This window comes from Gymnoscopelus braueri, assembly GCF_963280865.1.
Source record: "Gymnoscopelus braueri genome assembly, chromosome: 2".
In the NCBI taxonomy this organism is placed as follows: domain Eukaryota; kingdom Metazoa; phylum Chordata; class Actinopteri; order Myctophiformes; family Myctophidae; genus Gymnoscopelus; species Gymnoscopelus braueri.
This window is the reverse complement of record NC_137604.1, coordinates 43,323,070-43,344,748: the sequence shown is the minus strand read 5'-3', so window position 1 is coordinate 43,344,748 and position 21,679 is coordinate 43,323,070. Positions and strand designations below refer to the sequence as shown.

The window sequence follows — 21,679 nt, the reverse complement described above, 5'->3', positions numbered from 1 at the left end:
AAAACACTGTGCAGTGTGTTTTTTTAGTTTTTTTTTTACAATGAGCAGTGTGTGCTGAATGGTTTACATCAGTGATGATGACACTGGGATACAATCTGAATGTGAAAACTACAACTATTACTACACTTACTGGTGATGTTGTGTTAACACATTGATTGCCAAGATCAAGTATACTTGTTCTTTCAAATCCATCACTTGATTGCCAAGATCAAGTATACTTGTTCTTTCAAATCCATCACTTGATTGCCAAGATCAAGTATACTTGTTCTTTAAAAAAAGAAAAAAAAAAAATTAAATTTTTTAAATTTGACCCAAAGACCAAGGAGATATGATTTTTTGAAGATCTAGACTCCTATCCACTTCCTTGTTAACTTAAAACTTAAAAATTCTGTATCTCGGCTCCTGAGTACTTTTTTTTCTCAATGAAAAATCTCTGGCATAAAACTGCAAAAAATCTGAAATAATTCTGGCAGGCAATGTGTTCTCTTTCAGTGTCACAATTTACAAAAAAAAAAAATGCTGTATCTCGGCTCCTAAGCACTTTTTTTTTTACAATTAATTTTGGTTGTGGCACTCAGAACCAAAATTCCATAAATAAGCATGGCACTGAAAGAGTTAAGAGAGGTGAGAAACTGAAAACGGATTAAGTCCTAACATCTGTCCAGCCAGCTATTTTCACAGCAAATAGTGTGAAAGTACTTTGGAATAAGTTTTCAATTGAATTATTATTATTACTAGACCACCATACCCGTCGGGGGATATGAGCACCCAAAGTGCGTCATGGTCCGCTTGTTTCACGGATGTGGCAACACCGGCGCTTGTTGCACGCACATGATTTGGCAACCTGGGAGCCAGCGAACACACAAACGCCAATAAACAGCTGACATTCGGGGAAAGTGAAAAACGGGCATCGCTGTTCCGTGCCCATGGTAATGGTCAATGGCTGTGTGCAAATTGCAGATCACTGAGGAGAACCGGGCAGAAGAGATTTTGGGGACAAACACACAGACGGGGACAGACAGAGCTTTGTAGAATTATAGGATGATGATAATTCCGCTCCATTATAGCACAAATCATGGAGTGGTTTAATCGAGTGGTTTAATTAAAGAAGTATATTCCCATACTGTTTCTGGCGGGGGCACAGTGACATTAAACTTACTGTATGTTATGACTCGGATGAGATATTCAGAGCCAAGGACACAAAACCAGCACCTGTTTGGGTGTACAACCTTCCATATCCGTGAAAAATGTCAGCCTTTGGGGTGTTAAGTATGTAATATTACTGGGGATCCTGACCCTTTTAGGTTGCCTTGTAAGTTTGGGAGAACAAGGAAGTGACACCTATTGGTAGTGTCTGCTAAGTTTCTAACGTGTAATCGTACATAATAGTTTCACCAAGATAACATGATCCGGATTTGAACCTAGGATGTAGTGGTTAAGTTTGCTAATGTGGTGCATGCACTAACTGGATCAGTGTTCGGGGCATCCCTACTTGTATATTGAGTAATTTCCCCACAGATCCCTGACACCAAATGAAGGAGTGAGTCATGAGCTCTAACATTAGCTCACTAATGTCATGTTATGTTTTTGATGGTTTACCTCAAACCAACTTGAAATATTACGTCCTGTAAAGACCACAGGCCCCATTCCAAACCACTAAAGGCCTCTCCCAGAATTTTGTTGATAATATTGTTCCTGTTGCCTAGTTAATCCATGCCCTTTTCATGTATTCAGAAATATCGCCGTTATCCTTGCAAGGGTGTACTTGCAGTACGCAACCAGTCACATGTGCAAACATGTACAAAGAACACACATTAACACACTTTGTACTTACACTGTTGTTCCCTTTGAGGACTATGTGGTTGAACCTGACAAAGCTGATACTCTGCACCTTAATCTCATGTACAACGTGCTGATATTCATCTTGCACCTTAATGTCTATATCATGTACAGTAAAGTATATACCAGCTGCTATGCTCATGCACCTTATGTCTAACCTTATGTACATACTCTACCGGATGGATATGCTATGTGTAAATATGTAGATACCTTCGTTTCTGAGCTTGCACAAAAACAAATGAATTGATTTCTGATTCCTTGGCCAGGGCTCCCTTGTAAATGAGATATTCGTCTCAATGGGACTGACTTGGTTAAATAAAATGATTGTCTCCTTTGATTATTCCATAGGTCAAATACATAGGTTAATAAACCTGCCATCGTAAAGTAAAACATTATTTTTTTTTGTATTCATTCGTTTGAACATTCTATGCACTTCCCCACACAGGCCACCAAGAGTTTTGAGAGCCTCCTCATCCCCCAGCTGCCCTGCTCTCCTCCTGATGTGGAGGCCATGAGGATCTACCTGATCCTGTCTGAGTGTCCCGCTCTGCAGGACTCCAAGAACTACATCAGCCTCACCATCCCCCTGGCTATGGCCATCCTCCGGCTAGAAGCCAACCCCAGCAAAGTGCTGGGTAGGGAACTGACACACGCACAGACAGTAAAAATGTCCAAAGTGTCCATTTGTACACTCTCAGAGTTTCAGACCTGTAATGGTCCATTTGGAACCCCCTCAAGGAACCCTGAGGTTCCCTGGTCCCCACTTAGAGAACCACTGATATACCAGGTTATTTATTTGTAGTAATTGACTTGGTTGTCATGTGCTTGGATAGCTTGATGTGTGTTGGAAAGATTTCCGGTGATAAATTAATGGAAGATCACCCTCAGCATTCCACGCAGATGCATCACTAATTATGAAATGGAATAAAAATGGCACATTATATATACTGCACAGTGTATATATTGTATATTCAGACAGCCACCCACCACCCACGTGGATGTATACGTGCAGCACCATGTGCAGAAATGCAGCTTACTAACAGATGCTACTGTACCATGCACAAGCACAAACATGTTCATACCTACAGGCATTAAACACATTCTGTTCATGGCTATACACAAACACCTAGACAGACGTCACTTATGATGAAAGGGCTGACCATAATCCAACCACTTACATAAATCAAGTGCAGTCAAACTATGTAATGTATGTAACGCAGGCCAACGTAATGTGCTATACAGGACAAACTGAATGTGCTTTACAGGCCAAAAGAAGCAAATACATCAAATATATACTGCTCAAAATAATGAAGGGAACACTTTGATCCCTAAATTCTTTTGAGCAGTTTTTGTTAGCAGTATGTACACAGTTCATGAAAACTCAAAATAATTAAAGGATCAAAGTGTTCCCTACATTTCTTTGAGAATATATATATATGTACTGTATATAAGAATACATTTGCATAATATATTTTTCCGAAATTGTGCAAAAGTGCACAAAAATAGTTCCACTCTAGAAACCACCACTTCTAATCATAGCCTGTATTCTCATTATAAATCTTATTGAATAATCCACTGTGAGGGAGATGTCATTTGCCTGCTTTTCTGTTCGCAGACAACTGGTGGTCTTTGTTGGACAGCGGTGTCTTCTCTAGATTAGTGGACATGTACAAGAGCATTGTAGTGTTTCTCCTGACCGGAGGCAAGACTCTTCTCATCCCTGTCTTCCAGGACAGCTACATTAGTGCCACGCTAAAGCTGTTGGAGAAACTGCATAAGGTACCAACCCAAGATGACCCTCTGCCCATGTACTGTAAAAGATTCAGATGGCCAAAAAAGACTGTGGTTTCTCATTGAATATTAATGGTATGTGATGAGGGATTGGATCTTTCTAGGCAGCAATGTGCCTGATAATTGGTGTTGAGCTGGTTCGGGTCAGGGTTTGATGCTGTAATCCCTACTCCAGGTTTAGCTTTAGTGTTTGACCTTTACGTTTGTTTGCACAATAATAAAACATACGTTTGGTTCATTTGGATATTTCCCGATACGATACGAAACCAATTTATTTTTAATTGAATAATAACAATATTATCAATATTGCTATGTGTAAGGTTACACAATGCTGTAGTAGACTCTTAATAAATTGCCCCAAAAAATTATAAAATGCATTACATTTAAATTGCCATTTATTGTTGAACTGTAGGTTAGTAGGCTCCGCATCTCTGTCTAACAACCCAATTCGTAGAATTCTGGGAGAAAAGAAAGTGTCAGCTGGAGATCTACTGTTAAATTACTAATTATAAACAAACGTTTTGGCTATTATCTTAAAATTTCGTGATTTATATCCTGGAACTATATACCACTCCCACAATACGGCATACTGTTTAAAAAAAAAGTAAAAAAAAAGTTTTGTAAAAGTGGCATACCACATACGTACCAGTCTTGGAGCTCGCCAGAACGGGTCATTCCGTTTTGTAAAAGTGGCAAACCACCTACCACTTATGGAGCTTGTAGCGAGCTGCTCGCTGTCTCTCCCAGAAAGAATGGCAGCAGAGAGAGAGAAATATGCATCAACGTCTGTAGTTAATAAAGCACAGAAGCGTTAATTACAAAACAAACTCAACTGTTGGCAAGAATCCCCAGTGGTGGTTTAGTACACAGCCATTCTGTGAGGCATCAATCATTGCTAGCTGTTTTCCACTCTGTTTTTGTGTTGCTTTGCACCTGGGTAAACTCCAGTGTCTCCTCAACATTGTGCCACACCATCCGTAGCAACCGTGTATGGCGGCTGATATTCACTTTAGCTTGCATCAGCCTCTCGTTCCCCCTTTATCACTCCCCTCACCCATGAGGCAAGGTATGGGATGAATACATGATTGCATGCTGTTTCGAGTTCCTGAAAGCTGAATTGAAACAGCAGTTTGCCCTGTGTTTCCAGGTTAACCTGAAGGCTAATCATGTGGAGTACAACCACTTCTACATCACTGACATCACCACTCTAGTGGACATCCAGGAAGATTACCTTAAGTGGTTTTTGAGTAAAGCTGAGATTGTGAGTGCCGTCCAACCTTTTCTCTTACTAATTTACTTGTTTGTCATTTATTTATTCAAGCTCATTATGTAAATAAAATTGAGAAGAAGTAAAGATTGAAAACAGGACCACTAACTCAATTTCCATAGATCTAGTCTGAGCTGTGATCTATCTCCATGGATGGAATCAATAATAATATTAATACATTGTATTTGTTGCTGTAGTCTAGTCTAGAGGAGATAAAGGCATGGGCAAGCTACTCTGCATCTGACAGGGTTAAAAGGGGGCCGAGTTTGGAGATGTTTTTGAGATGATAGAAGGCGGTTTTGCACAGATGCTTTATATGGTCATTGAAAGTCAGGTGATCATATTGCTTGGGAGAAAGCCCTCATAGTTGTTTTTCCCCGGGCTTCCAGTCTTTCTTTATCTAATCTACGAGTCTTTGCTGTTCACCAGTGCTTGGTCTTTCCAGTGGTGGCAAACAGTATCATAGTGTGAAATTTTGTGCGTGTTTGCTTGTACGTAATAGGTTGTTGCTTTCTGCAAGGTCCTGTTCTTAACTCATTCCCTGCCAGACTTATTTCTGGCTGTGTTTACCCACTGCCAGCGATTTAGTGTTTTTTATAACTTTAAAAAGATCAAATTTTTTTTCCCCCATTATAATCGCAAGTCCAATCGTTTCTAAACACACAGGCGATCCGTGCACGCCGCTCAGACAACAAACATTCCGATCGGGGCGGAGTCTCTCTCCTGCAGCCCAGTGTAAAAACACCATGTATCGCCATGTGAACGTCACGGCTCACTTACTTTTTCACCTCGCCACAGACCTCGCTAAATCCCTTATGATCGCGTGTTCAACTGTTTGTAGACACACAGGGTAGTTGTGTGAGTGGCCCAGAGAAGAAATTTTCAATCGGCGACATTCCATTTTGCAGTAGTAGCAGTTTCTAAACAGCGTTTCTAAACAGCGTTGCTAAACAGCGTTCCACGGCGGAGAAATGCAAAGCCGAGAAAATGCAGTTTTAGAGGGGGACTTAAACAGGAAGCAGGCGGAACCGAAAATCTTCGATTGATGTCATTTACGTATCCGGGTGTGCTACAATGAAATGTGTCACTGCAAGAGTTTTTTTTTAAATTATTTTGCAAAATTACGTTTTTTACGTCAGTGGCAGATTTGGTAATTGGAAAAAATTACGTTTTTACAGTGGCAGTGAATGAGTTAAGGGTTTCTAGCCTCACAGACAAGGACTTCTCTATCACTCAGTGGACCCAACCACTGGATGTATCACACTTCCACAATGGAATGTGATATTCTTGAGTGTCTTTCTGGAAGACAGACACTCAAGTTATTTGTCTTAAGTCAACTGGTGGAATTACACTAAGGCTTTGTTCAGACTGCAGGCAATCCGATTTGTTTCTCAAATCTGATCTTCTCGGTTGCTGTGTCACTCGCCGAAAATGGCATATCTACAAGCTTGAGCTTGGCTCGGCTATTTTCTCACGAGTGACACTGTCGTTCGACGAAGTATAAACCAGGCATCAGTGTGCGTCCAGCCATCTGTGTCAGTCAGTGTTGAGGGTCTAGGTTTAGGGTTAGTAAAGCTCTGTATCCATTCTGTTAAATATTGTGTTGCCAATGTTTCTCTTACATGATTGTTCCTAGCATCACAGGAATCAGAGCACTATGGCTCTGAACCTTGCACACCTTACTTACTGTTGGGTTCAGTTATCTTTGATAAAAGCATCAGCTAATTGACTAGAATACGGGTGTAATCATAGCACAGTCCTGTGATTTCTTATTTTTTTTCACTTGCAAGATGATAATTTAGCTGTTTTTCTCTTTCTTTTTGTCTGTGTTTCTCAGAAAATGCGAACACCTCCAGTCCAGGTACATTTAATTGGTCAATAAACATTCATAACCTTAATTTTATTCAAATATATGCAATGTCATATATCATAAGCATGTTTACAACCATCTTTTTCTCCTGCAGAGCTCAGTGACCCTATGTGCCTATCCGTTCGTATTGAATGCTAAAGCTAAGACAACCATGCTGCAAACAGATGCTGAACTGCAGATGCAGGTACCTGATGCCCGTTATGAAAGTTTTTTTTATTGTATGCGATTAACATAACTCAACAGTGTTATGTTTCCTCATGACATCATCAGTCTCATTCTGCATTTGTGAAAATGGCAAATATATACAATTTGAATTAGCACCTCACACATTGCCTCGTTCCTTTCCTACTTGTGCTTCCAAGATGGCAGTGAGCGGTGCAAACCTCCACAATGTCTTCATGCTGCTCACACTGGAACCCCTGTTGGCTAGGAACCCTTTCCTGGTGCTTCATGTACGCAGGGACCACTTAGTGAGTGACGCGCTGCGTGAGCTCACCATTTACTCTGATGTGGATCTCAAGAAACCACTCAAGGTCAGAGTTATGCCTCAGCCATTTTTCATCGAGAAAAGGACACTTTCTGGTCACTAGATTTAAGCCTCTGTCCTTTAACTGTAATCTTCTTCTCCTCTTCCTCCTCCTTCTGCTGTTGTGCAATCTCTGTTAGTTTGTGAAATGAGAGTGAGCAGCCCATTTATCCTACAGAGTACAACTTGACATTTAGGGACCACACAAGTTATGAACGATGCAAGTTGGGAATGCAGGTTTATGCAATACCCGTTGTATTGCATAAACTGAGATAGGCTCCTGACCTATGGGCCACATGGCTCAGGAACCGTTCGTTCCCAATGCTTCTTACCCCAAAATAACCTTGAAAAGATATTTTGAAGGATCAGCTTCTACAGAGAAACATTGTTTTCTGAAATACTACGTCTTCATTTTGCATTACTTCATGAGTAATGCTAAATGTGTGTGCCCCAATGGAAAACCAGCTAAGCCTCAGCATCACATGACACTTCCCTCTCTCTCTCTCACCCATCCCCCTCCCCTCCCTGCAGGTGATCTTTGACGGTGAGGAGGCGGTGGATGCAGGCGGTGTAACTAAAGAGTTCTTTCTGCTGCTGCTGAAAGAGCTGATGGATCCTGTGTATGGGATGTTCACCCACTACACGGAGTCCAACCTGCTGTGGTTCTCTGACAAAGTAAGTTCCACAGAAACACTATGTATGGTAAGATAGTGATGAGGTGTTTCTTTCCATTCCAAGCAATGGATAGACGGCACCAATGTGGATGTATATGCTGCTGATGATAGTATTATTGTGGTAGGCGGGAAATGGAGCAGGAGCGAGCTTCCCTGTCAGAAAGGAAAGCACTGGTATAGAGAAGAAGTTAGATGCTTGGGTTGGAATTCTGCTCGACTTAAACATTTTGCTCACATGAGTATGATGAAACGACTGGGAAAAATAGTTTAATTTAATTGTAGGCTTTTCCTGTTTCAATATGTTAAAATGAAAATGTATCTATGGAGAGCGGAGATCATAATGATTAACATTTTCCTACCCTGACAACTGTCGAGGTAAAGAGGATTAAATTCCTCTTATAATTACTCCAGAGTTCAGGTGGTAACTGCCATTTTGTTAGTTTGAGTTAGTTATTGCTATTGAACAAAGTGTGAGTGTGTGAGTGTCTTAGAGTTGATTCCTTGTCCCTGTGTATACACAGTGTTTTGTGGAGCACAACTGGTTCCATCTGATTGGTATCATCTGTGGGCTGGCCATCTATAACTCCACAGTGGTGGACCTCCACTTCCCTCTGGTGCTCTATAAGAAGCTGTTGGATGTTGCACCAACCCTGGAAGACCTCAAGGAGCTCTCCCCAACCGAGGGCAGGTAATGTATCTCTCACTTTGCAATGAGGAGACAACATGAGGAGAAATAACTCCTGCATTTTAAAGATGTATCGTCCCATGTATTGTCCCATCCCTGTATGTCTATGTATTACTGTAGGTCAGAGGTGAGATCTTGTCCGTGTATACTTATTGACCTGTCTCTAAGCGCAGATTAAGACAAAGTGCACGTCTGTGAACACACACACACACACACACACACACACACACACACACACACACACACACACACACACACACACACGGTACATATACAGGGTTTGTTGACAGCAGCATCAAAACAGGTATACTTAATTATCCCAGTGAATCACCTTAACCCATCTTCTCTCCCCAACTGCATCTTGAGTCAGCCCTCAACAATAAAGTAATTGTGCAAGTGTGCTCTGTTACATGCACATTAACAGCCTTAGCTGGATCGCCTAAAACAATGAATGTTGTTTTCCCTTGAATTGGGTGTATTGACTCACCATGTTATGTAGTTTGTTTGGGTGGCCAATGATGGGGGATACACATTGGATTTCGTTTAACTTTTCTCCTCTTAAAGAGAAAGCCACAAGAAACATGTTGTACCTCTTGTCAGTGTTGAAACTAAATCAATACAACATATTATTACCCATTCAACTGTCTGAAGCACAACAGAGCACCATTCCTAAATCCTGTTGAGAACCAAATTGACTCAAAATCACTTAGCAAGTGTTTACTAAATTCATAATGTTTGGAATTCAAACTAAACAATGTGTCATTGTCTTACGTAATCAAGGCTGGTTTATGTAATGTTGACTCTGGGAAATGTCTTTATTTAATTTTGGGACAGGAAGTACCACCGTTTAACTAGCGCCTAATTGTCTGCAGCTTGCCAGAGGGAAGTGCAGTGGTCTATTGATCTGTAGATTAGCTCTGAGAGATACAAGTCACACAGCACAGCCACCGCCTAGAGAGGGTTGCCATTAGAAACGACACATCCACCCAGGAGATGGTAAAAAGAAAACATCTAGGATATAATGCCCTTCAGTACGGAACAGTGACCTTTGTTATTTTCAACAGCATTTTACTGCATACCTCCCACCAAATAAGTGTAATTCCTTGATTTCATTAATTAATTTCTTAATTAATTTAGTTTGATTTCTGTAGGTTTTACCCTACTGACCTGTTTGCCAGTGCAAAGTCTGAATTCAAAATGTGAAGCTCATGTTATTGAGACATTCCTGCTTTAATTACCTATTAATGATGAGAAACAGAACTGAGAGAGCAGAGAGAAGGGGGTATGACATGTAAAAGGTCACACTGAATTCGAACATTGAAGCAGCATAGTTCATCAGTCCTCTTATAATTGCAAGATGGCTTTTGTGTTCCATTCAATTAATGAACTAATTCATTGGGAATTGTTTAGTTAATTATTTATTCCATTCCATACATTCAGTACGCCTGATGGTATCCGTCTTTCCCTGACTTCATTATCTGCCTCCAGCACGCAAGATTAACACCTTTTATCCCTAGGCTTACATCCTACTTTGTACTTCCTGTGTTTTGGAAGTAATGTCAACCGTCTCCTTAGCAGCCAACATAGCATAGCTTCCTTACTCATAATCATTTTCTATTATTAGCCTATACTGGTGTTACCTCTCTGCAGCTAACGTTATAAAGTGCTTCATTGTTCCCCATTCTATTATATGCACATGCTTAAACTGTAGCTAGGCAGCCAACGGCTGATTGGCAAGCTGAGCTCTAAAATGAGCAGTAAGTGATAGGGCAAGATGCTACAGAGGGCAGAGGCTGCTAAAATAGAGAGGATGTGATCCTTAGCTAACGAGAAAGCCCTCAGCTGTGCCTTTTTGTTGGCAGAGATGCAAGAGAGAACCAGAGATTAAATGTGCTCTTTAAACCTACAAATGCTGCTATGCAAGAAGAATTTTGATGATCTGACTTTAGTTTCTTCTCTGTCATCCTCTCATCCTCCCTCCCCGTGTCCTCACACATGTGCAAGTGGCTGAAAGAGATGTTACATTTTAGTTAGAGGTTTTCATTTGTATTGTGAGAACATTTATGCCCATCGATTGTCAGGTCATTGACGCCATCACATCCAGACCTACATGTACTCTTAGCTGGCCTACAAGTGAACACCATCTGAGTATGTGTCTTCTTTATGTTTGATCATGTATACAGAAACATCCTCTTAACACCCCATGCCTCTTCTCTCTGTCTGCAGGAGTCTCCAGCAACTTGTAGACTATGACAAGGACGATGTGGAGGAGACATTTTGTCTCAACTTTGCAGTAAGTGTTACTTTCCAGGCATTTAATAAAGTGTTTATACAGTACTGTGGAAAATACTCTTGGAGAAACAGTAATGATATCAATAATCTGTTTGTTTTCACTCTTCTTCTGCAAGCCACACCCATCCAACATGATGATGTAACCACTGGCAAACCATTCCCCAAACATTCCTTGACAAGCCTGTGTTACTTGAATTCCAAATACTTGTGAACTGTACAGACTACTAGACCAAAGCACCACCTTTATTCTCTGTCAGACATGTGAACTGTATGTTTTTCCTCAGCTTTCAGAGGAATTGCCTGTCTAAAAAGGTCTTTGTTACAGCCAGTAGGAATTAAAAACAATCTTGTTTTGATTACAGTTCCCTACAAATCCTGATTTATTGGGCCAATTCAATGTACCAAACTTAAAGTCTGTTTTTCTCCCAAGAGTATTAATTATCAAACCAAGTAAATAAGTGGAGAAAAAGTCTGTTTATAGCCGTTCTATCTATTTGAGATTGTGTATATAATTAATCAGCTGTGTTTTTGGTGAACTGTCTCCTTGTTTTTCTCCCCTTTCAGATCACCAGGGAGTACTACGGGATGACTGAAGTGAAGGAGCTCATCCCCGGAGGAGAGGCCATCACTGTGGACAAGAAGAACAGGTAACATGTCTTTCTCATCATCTATCATGTGAAGCATGTAGTAATGTTTGTGAAACAAATTACTCACCAGGTGAGTATTGAATTCATGGAATTCATTTTTTGTTTGTGTCACATTCCTTCCCAATGAATGAAGAATCCAAAACCAAAGAATACTTTATGAATTAAATGGGGCCAGGATTAACAACAGCAAAACGACTATATTAAAAAAAGAAAAATCTATGTACAGTTTAAACTCTACAAATCTCACAGTATAATCCAAGTGCCCTGTATCCATTCTGTGTCCTAATTTCTTCCAAAACACGGCATTTTCTCTGAAACATTATTATTTAAAACACTTAAATGGCATAAATGGTCTGATGCATGAATGAGGAGCGTGCCTGGGTGTGAATCTGAATTTAGCTTGTGTTGAACCCCATGCACGTGTACTGAGAACACAGACTGGATACAGGACACTTGGATTATACCATGAGTTGTGTTGGAGTTACTAAACAGATTTATTTACAGTTTTGCTGTTGTTAATCCTGGCCCCCCGAAGTATTCTCTTCGTTTTTGGATTCCTCATTCACCATGAAGGAATGTGACACAAACAAATAATCTATTAATTCAAGGCTTCACAGGGTGAGTAATTGATGGAGGAAAAAGTCATTTTGGTGGTGAAGTATTCCTTCAATTGCAATCCCAATGTTTCATGTCCCATTTTGGTGGCAGGGTGAGGGGAATAATATATTCGTACAGACTCTATAACGTATCTCTCCTTCCTCCATCTCTTTTTGAATGACAACCAAACATTTATCGTCAAATTCGGCTGTGATATTATGATTTACTCGTCTCGGACCAATCTGGCAATTGGTATCCCAATGTCCTCAACTGAAAGGCCTAAGCTGCGTGTTGAATCTCACAAAAGGAAAAGAAAAAAATCCACCTTATTATTTGTAATCCACTGGTACCACCAGTGGCATTGGTTGGATGGGTGGTGGAGGAAACACAGAGGATGATCCAGAGGTGAAGGCTGGGTAGGGAGGAGGATGTGGGCTACAGAGTGAGTGGGAACATGTCTGGATGCTGCTCTGAAACAGATGGCGCTGTCCCCAAAACTTTAGTGAAGTGGGTTCCTTTGAAAATGCCTATTATACTTAGACAATAGCCTTTTTCTTTTTTTCACGGTAAGCAAAAAAATTGTCAGCACAGACACAGAACACAGAGGAACTCTGTTGCTCAGGGGCATCCAGGAATGTGGAAAAGCGCAACATGGAAGTCACCTTTCCCAAACTCCCCCAGACAGAGGGAGAGTTGTTTGTTTAGATGGAAGGTTACTGTGACCCCGCAGATGGTATCGCTTTCCTGCCTCTGTGTTGCTGTGTGTTGGATTGAGTGTGTACGGTCGCAGGGGCCGGCCAAATTTGTGGGCGTACCTCGCTGTTGCGCTAGCATATTTTGTTTTCCTGGGGCATGATGCGCGCGAGGGCATGTGCATGTGTTTTTATGTACGTAGGATTCGAACCCAGGCCTCCCGCGTGGGATGCCAAACATCGACTGCTCACCCAAATTTGCCAGGGAAGATATTAGGCTCATGAGCTTCAGGCAGGGTTACTCCATTACACATACACACACATGCCCGTGTGTGTGTGTGTGGGCGTGTGTTATTATTGTGCCCATGTGTAACTCTTGTAATGTGTGTGTGTGTGTGTGTGTGTGTGTGTCTGTTTGTTTCAGGGTGGAGTTTGTGGAGGCCTACTTGTGCTACGTGTTCAAAGATTCGGTGAGCGAGCTGTACTCTGCCTTCTCCTCTGGCTTCCTGAAGGTGTGCGGGGGGAAGATCTTGTCTCTGTTTCAGCCCTCGGAGCTCATGGCCATGGTGGTGGGCAACAACGACTATAACTGGGAGGAGATGGAGAAGGTCAGTATGCTATGCTATCGGGCATGCTTGGCCATTCAGACGGTGAATGGCCAAGAGATAAGGCACCACAGACCAGCTGTATATTGCATTATTGTCTGTCATTAATTTTGAAAAATTTGAATTGGTAGATTGACGACTAGTAGTTGAGATACGGAAGGCATTGCTATTGGTTAATAACAGAGGATTGCTGGTGGCAGAAAATATGCCAGGAACTGTCAAAAGCTTCCTGACTTAGAGAGATCTGTGAAAATGGGTCATGTGAATGTTAGGAATATTCAAGTCCACACACATACACTACACATACACTATGAATATTTTGCCACAGTGAGCAGTCTGAGCACTAAAACGGCTATAATTCCATCACACCATCTTTTTTCTCTTTACTTTTTCTTGTGCAGAATGCCGTTTACAAAGGGGAGTATTCAGCCACTCACTCGACTGTTCGAATGTTTTGGGAGGTCTTCCACGAGTTTTCTCTGGAGAAAAAGAAACAGTTTTTATGTAAGTGTTTAATCTCCTCATTACTTTACTACTTTGTATTATCTAATCGCCGTCTTCTTTGTCCCTCTTTCTGAGGCACTGCTGAGCAGTGTATCTCAGCCCAGTGGGTTTGTGACCCAAAAGCATTTTTCAAGAGTTATTCTGGGGATCTTAATCACCACACTGTCTCACCTCCTCACCAGTATTCCTCACGGGCAGCGACCGGATCCCCATCCACGGCATGGAGAGCCTGCGCATCGTCGTCCAGTCCACCACGGCAGAGGAAGCATACCTGCCCGTGGCCCACACCTGCTACAACCTGCTGGACCTGCCCCGCTACCAGACCAAAGAGACTCTCCGACGCCGCCTCACGCAGGCTGTGGAGCAGTACGAGGGCTTCAGTCTGGTCTGAGTCCACGAGCCCCATGCTACTGCTGCTGTTGCTGCTGCTGCTGCTACTGCTACCCTGAGTGAGAGATGGACCTGTAGGCCTGTGGGTAAAACGCATACTGTATTGTGTGGTGTGTCTCAGCCATGCGGTACAGATACAGCTCCCTGCAAAGGGTCAGTTTCTTCAGTTTGCTGAACCTCTGCTGTCTGCCCCTCCAAAGGCAAACGATAGTAAATTAGTTTGTGTTGTCAATGTCGAAAGATCACGTCTAGAGTTTAGATTTTTTTAATAGACAAAAATTATACCTTTATAAATGACAAAACAACATACTCAACACTATTGTACCAATGATACTTTTGTTGGGACCGGAGATGAACTCTGCAGTTATTTTTCTCAGTTACTGCCCTTTGGGTTTGTAGGGCTAGTGCTGCCCCGGGGGACCCCCTACAGGTCTGGAGGACCACCCGTTTGTGGTCGGTGGCTTCTCTCACCAATGCTAAAATGCACTTTATTTTGTAAAACCCTGTGTGAATGCCAGAGAAGTTGGCTGGGTGTTGGGTTTGTGTTTGGGATGTAGGGTTCCTTTATATGTTGTTTACTAATCGTGTGTGTAGGGGGACTCTCACATACTAATACATTTTAATAAGAGATGCTGTTTCAGGACTCATTGATCTTCATTGGAAATGAAAGGAGACGAGACCGAGACGTTAGGCATTTTATTTCAATGTTATAATTGCAACTGTCAGTGTGTGAGGGCCTTTTTGCACACGTTTGGTTAGGCAGCCACATTTACTCCTGCAGTACATACCTGTCACCTTCTATACCTGTGTGTAAAATACAAACTGTTTCAATGTTATGCATTTTATTATAAAACGATCATTAGATGTGAGTGGGACGAGACAGTGTGAGCACATTTAAATCTTTGAGATTATTACTATATTTGCTTCGGGGAATTATGTAGTTACAGTAGGAGCCTTTCTGCAATTCCGGGGTTATTGTTTTTAGTTCCTTGCATTCCAATAACACACCTGCTATTTGTTACATTCATCTAATTTATTGATTTTTCTTCTTCTTTTAAGACAGATAAAGATATATGTATGTATGTGAATGGACATTGCAGTGTAATTGCTGTCCTTTACTGTTGGTCATGGATGTCTTAAGCCTTTCTGAAGTTTAAACCTAATCTGCATCCCCAGTTTTTCTGACTTGCTATGGATCAGTTGTGATTTTTCTGACTGGTACTGGATCAGTTGTGATCTTAAGGACTGGTACTGGATCAGTTGTGATCTTAAGGACTGGTACTGGATCAGTTGCGATCCTTCTGACTGGTACTGGATCAGTTGTGATCTTTAGGACTGGTACTGGACTGGTTGAAGAAGGGATAGATGACAAAGGAAAGTACACAAGAGTGTGTTGACAGTTCTTGTCAGGATCAGAACCATACTGGGATGTTATTCATAAAAACCTACTAACGGCAACCTGCACAAAATCTTCTGCCCATTTATAGTTTCAGACCTTTGTTTTGGGCAATTGTATTCAATATTCATATAATTTTAGTTTGGACCATAATTCTGACAATAACTAAAGGAATTTACTTATTACTCACTGTGTTTGTGATCTATGTGATGGAGTAACTTTACCATTGCCATATTCTGTGCAGTGGCATAGGTGACAGTCAATGAAAGTCTTATCAATACGTCATGTTGAAGATATTTTAGTCTGAGCCTGTTTGTGACTTTTATGAATAACCCCCATTGTTTCCTAATCATATTATTAGCAATTCCTTGTTGATTTTTCCACTATGGGTTGACGGATTGTTCGGCTTTGTGATTTATGTCCACATTTGTTAAGTATTGCCTTTGATAGCAAATCGTTTTGAACTGACTAAGTGCTTGGATACAGGTTCTTTATTTTTGAATAGTTCATAATGAAAGTTGTGTGCATGTTCTTGAGTGACAGCAAAAATCTGATTGTAATTAAAGACGAGATATAAAACGTGAAACAAATTCTACTAATCAAAATAAAATTAATCCCCAAACACCAGATTAAGAATAATCAACCTGAATCTGTGATGCTTTGTGCCAGAAGGACATAATCATAATTGATCAGATAAGATGTCAGAAAAACTACATAATTATACTTGCATACCGTATTGGGGACTGCCAAAGAACTGTTGGTTTACGAGGGACATGATGCCACTATGTTAGAGGACTTCCAATAGCGGGAAAAGTTGTAATAACGCTTACTCCTGGGTAAAGTAAATAATTTTGTATCGACCATTTAAACCCTATATACTTAGTTGACCCAGGGCTCTATTACTTGGTCTGCAGATAGTTTCCCCCCTCTACACCATATCTCAGTGAATCTGTAGGCTCACAACGCAAGCTTGTAGATTGGCTATTCTTTGCTGAATGTTCGCCCCAGAATAGGGACACTAGGGTTTGTGTGGTTAAGCCCAAATTGTAAACTTTGTCCTCCAACATGGCGGCTTGTCCATTGTAAATAACTCCAGACATCTACTACTGTCACTACTGCTCTGACATGTGGTCTAAGTCCTTTAGTCAAAGTGAATTAAATCTCTGATTTGCTAGCATGTTCAAGTGAACCGTGTGAACATTTTCACCCATGCTTATTGTATTTGTCTTTGTCGGGTGGAAACCTCATATATCCAAAACTGTTACTTTTCAGGATTCAAATTCGAGCTTGCAGATCTGCTACTTTTGCTACTTTTGTGACGCTGTAGTACGATCAAGTAGGGCGTTAATTTACGGGGAAAAAAAACACAAAATGTTAGAATATGGAGATGGGGGGGAAAAAACACAAAATGTTAGAATATGGCGATGGGAGGTTTCTGCCAGACAGCAACGATATTTCTATAAACGGTTATTTTTTTAATTTGTGTCCATAATGGGAAATGGTGGCAGGCTGGCCCAGTAGAGGAGTGACTGCTTTGCTTTGACTTGCTTATTCATGACAAGTTGCGCTGGATAATGGCATCAGCAACAAAACTGGCAAACACAACTAAATGTAAAAACAGCAGAGGTGGAACAAGATGATGTACAGGTTGCACTGAAGCAACCATTTTGCAATAATCACTTCTACAGCCCATCCTATTAGGCATGCAGTGATGAACCGGGGTCATGTCTTCTAAAGCAGTGGTTTCCAACCATGGGCATCGGTGAACTGAGCAAGACTCTTAAGCCCTAATTATTTGCCGTTGAATGGCGCTCACTGCTCCTAGTAGTTATAAGATGGGTAAATGCAGAGGACAAATTTCACGTATGTGCAAATATAAACGAGCACTCTTTTCAATCTGACTGGTTTTCCAATCATACTATAACATATATATATATATATATATACACAGTACATTCTCTAGCACTGTACTATCCTATGGAAAGGTTTTGTGTAACACTTGGACTTTGTGTAGTTTGATCTGCTACAAAAATAATATAATTTTGGGATCTGCAAAAGGTATTCCATCAAATTAAAATCAAAACATGAAGTACATATTTCAAACAATTGTGCACTGAGGTACTTTTGTCTGTCTCTTTGCCAGCACAGGCAAATATTTTAATTTCTTTGTATCAAGTTACTCAAACTTAATTTAAATTTACGTTTGGGGTTGTTAGCCATTATATTCCAATCCTCTATCCTCAGTGGTATTTTAAGTTGTAGACTGAACCGTAATACAGAAAAGGAGCATTGTGTCATACTGTATGTGTCATTTCTCATGGGTTCTATTGATTTTTAAATCGATATCATTGTGCAGTTTACCCCAAATGATGCAAGGCGTGTGAATACTGCACAGTATATTTTGTGAGTACTTTTATGTAAACACCCGGACCAAAAAAAACTAGCATTTTAAATTATATTGTAGCATTATAAAATGTGCAAAACTCAAGAGTTGCATACATTTGCATGTGGCTGAACATAATTTACACTTTTGCCATTCATTAACAGAAACTGTTCTTACCACTTTGCTAATGTAACCTTTGCCTCAGGTTTTCTTCACCCTTTGTTATTTTGCTGTTTAATTTCACTTCTGCCCTCGTTACAATGTTATGACCTGAACCACAGCATGAACAAATGACCCCAACATCCTTGGCGGTTGATGTACATTTAAGTTCCAAGGCTGTTCAGAAAGTGCAACCCTGAGTGACTGTTAAGCTCAACCTGCTGCCCCCCACACACACACTTTGGAGAGAAACACTTCTACAGTGTTTAATTAGTACATCATGTAAAGAATGATCAACCTAAATTCTTTGGACTATTTATTGTCCAGTGTATGCAAAAAAAAGGGCTTAGCAGTTGCAATAACTGTATTGTTTTAAGTACATACAAATTTTACTTTTATACCTTTTTCAAATGGATGACATTATTTTTATTTATAGGTATTCTTTTTTCCCCCCTGAATGAATAAAACTTTATTTCACCTCATGGTATTTTTTCTGTGTTTTTTTATTTTCCTTTCAGCTCTCTACCTAGTCGTCTCTACTTATTAATATAGTGTCCAATCAGTGGTGGAAGAAGTACTCTGTTTTTACTTGCGTAAAAATATCAATATGGAAATACTGTTACAAGTAAAAGTACAAAAGTATTGGCATCAAAACATACTCAAGTACCAAAAGTAAAAGTACTCATTACACAGTAGTTATATGTATTAAAAAATATTTTGAAAATAGCAGATCTACAAGCTCAGTGTTGGGAGCATGTAGATCTGCTATTTTCAAATCGCAAAAGTTTAAATAGGGCTGTGGTTAATGTATGTTTTTTTTTTAATATATTTTTTTTATCCCACGATTTTGTAACCCTTTTTCACCCAGTGCCAATTATGTAAGTGATCCTGGGGCCTGTTCCTCAAAAGGTGAATTAAAAAAGCCTGGCCTTAAGCCAAATCCAGGCTTGACAAAGTCGGGTCCGAAAAGCCTCGTTTATTCCGTTCCTCAGACGCCAAGCCAGGCTGAAAAGGAGCAACTTTGTCGAGCTAGGCTATGTCAAGCCAGGCTGTGTCCAGCCAGGATAATGAAGCCAGGCTGAATGGGCGGCGATTCGCCGGCGACGTATTTCTATAAAAGACCATGAACTCGAGCGCAGATTCCTTGAACTTGACCAATCACGGAGTCCAAAACCAGAGCAGCGTTCTTCTCTGTGGCTGAACAGCAGCACTGCAGCAGCTCATGAAATCATACAAGGAAGTAAAATGTATTTAAGCAAGAAAGGAAACGCGACCGCAATAAATAGATCCAGGGAGAAAGCATGGCAAAGTATTGTAAGCACACACAGTGTGTGTGTGTGTGTGTGTGTGTGTGTGTGTGTGTGTGTGTGTGTGTGTGTGTGTGTGTGTGTGTGTGTGTGTGTGTGTGTGTGTGTGTGTGTGTGTGTGTGTGTGTGTGCGTGCGTGCGTGCGTGCGTGCGTGTTTGAGACGGACGGGCAACGGGACGAACGGGGACGGGACGGGACGGGACGGGGGGGGGGTGGGACTGCGACGGGGGCCACAACGGGACAGGACGGGGGGGGACGGGGGGTTGACCGCGACAGGGGGCCGTGACGGGATGAGCGGGGGGACGGGACGGGACGAGACACGCAATAAATAACCCCACATTTGCAAGACCACTTTGGTAGAGGTTTGGGTTGTGTAGTTACCTTGCCATCATGATGTAACTCCAAAGGTGGACAAGAAATAAAAAATAATTTCTCCATTGACTAGAAATTGATAATTTAAAATATGCTCCTCATTGACTTACAAAGAGGCTCCTTTAAACCCATAACTAATAATATATATATATATATATATATATATATATATATATATATATATATATATATATATATATATATATATATATAAATGATTAGTTACGGGTATATGTGTGTGTATGTATGTGTCAGACATTTTTTATAATATAAAAAAAAAAATGTAATATATTATCAAACATCTAACAACAAGATGAACTATAGTGTTAACTATAACAGAGTGACAATTACATATCACATGAGTCATTGTGAAACAATTATGATTATGATTCATGGTCACACACTATTTCAGTAATTAATTTGATTATATCTTATTGTATTTATTTCATTTTATTTGAATGCAGGGTCATTAAAATGAGTCCATATACAAACACATGTTTTGAATTAACTGTGGAAAAACTTGAAGAACAAGGCACTAGATTAAGTAAGCTTGGCTGTTAGCCTGCTCCTGACCAGGCTAACTTCACAGCTTGCTTGCTTCAATTCTCTTTTGAGGAATCGGATAAGGCTAAACTTAGCCAGGGTGAACTGGCTAAACTAATCTTCAAGATAATTCACCTTTTGAGGAACCGACTCAGCTCTAATCCTGGCTAAATTAAGCCAGGATAGGTGGAAAAGCCAGGCTTTAGCTCTAATTCACCTTTTGAGGAACAGGTCCCTGGGCGCTACAGAAAGCGTGGCAAAGTATTGCAGACAAATTAAATGCACAAGTCGTCCAAAAATATATACAATTTATATACAAGTCCATAAATATATAATTCAGTTAGGCTTAACCATGAGGAGTGTATAATGAATATTGGAATTATCATTGTAATAATCTACAATGCGATAGCCTATTATATGCGCCATGCATGCATCCAAATATGTCTGAGTCTGTGCTCAGGAATGTGTCAAAAAAATAATAAAAATCAAGGCTTCATGGAGTGTGTAATAGATAGAAAATAAGTATTTTTTGGGTGAACTATTTTTTAAGTGTTTTGTTCAAGGACACTTTGGCACACTGCTGAGGCCTGGGATTGAACCTGAGATTTATGACTTGCCAGGCAGGCTCTCTAACCATTCAGCTATGGCCACATCATCAACAGAGATTCTAAGGCAGTTCTACTCTGTAACAGTAAAGGGGTTTCAGGGGAAACCAGCAAAATGAGGAATAATATAATAAAAGACTGTCTTGCTAAAAAAGCGTCATGTCTCTAATTTTTTACAATGTATTTGATATTACCTTTATATTATTTAATAAATTATGCATTTTATCCTCTATTGTCCAACAACCTTTATGATAAAGGCGAAAAAAGATAGTAGACCAAATTGCTCAGATGCCGAGGTTCCTGTGGGATTCAATCCCATGAACTTGTAGTCTGAAGTCAAGAGCTCTTCCAACTGAGCTATGGATAGAGCAGCTGTCTCATAAGTAGAAGTCACATATTCAACTCCCACCCTCGCCAGGGTCAAAAACTTTATATTTGAAATCCGAACGTTTATGTAGATGAATGAACGGGTCAAAAATGGAGAAAGTGCAAATACCAGGTTGAAGTTCATCCATGACGGTCATGACAGATCCA

At 40.5% G+C, this 21,679-nt stretch overlaps 1 protein-coding gene across 5 annotated transcripts in view; it reads left to right on the top strand.

Annotated features, from left to right (window-relative positions):
- Positions 1-18,804, top strand: part of herc3 (HECT and RLD domain containing E3 ubiquitin protein ligase 3) — a 34,758-nt gene extending 15,954 nt beyond the window's left edge. For all 5 annotated transcript variants that reach the window (XM_080442970.1, XM_080442971.1, XM_080442973.1 and 2 more), the window contains 13 exons: positions 2,285-2,474; positions 3,455-3,618; positions 4,778-4,891; positions 6,735-6,758; positions 6,862-6,951; positions 7,130-7,300; positions 7,825-7,968; positions 8,489-8,655; positions 10,879-10,945; positions 11,509-11,591; positions 13,305-13,488; positions 13,887-13,989; positions 14,172-18,804. In XM_080442970.1, the coding sequence (XP_080299096.1) occupies positions 2,285-2,474; positions 3,455-3,618; positions 4,778-4,891; positions 6,735-6,758; positions 6,862-6,951; positions 7,130-7,300; positions 7,825-7,968; positions 8,489-8,655; positions 10,879-10,945; positions 11,509-11,591; positions 13,305-13,488; positions 13,887-13,989; positions 14,172-14,380 (1,710 nt within the window). In that variant the 3' untranslated portion in view covers positions 14,381-18,804. The remainder of the gene's footprint in view (positions 1-2,284; positions 2,475-3,454; positions 3,619-4,777; positions 4,892-6,734; positions 6,759-6,861; positions 6,952-7,129; positions 7,301-7,824; positions 7,969-8,488; positions 8,656-10,878; positions 10,946-11,508; positions 11,592-13,304; positions 13,489-13,886; positions 13,990-14,171) is intronic.
- Positions 18,805-21,679: the final 2,875 nt, after the last annotated feature.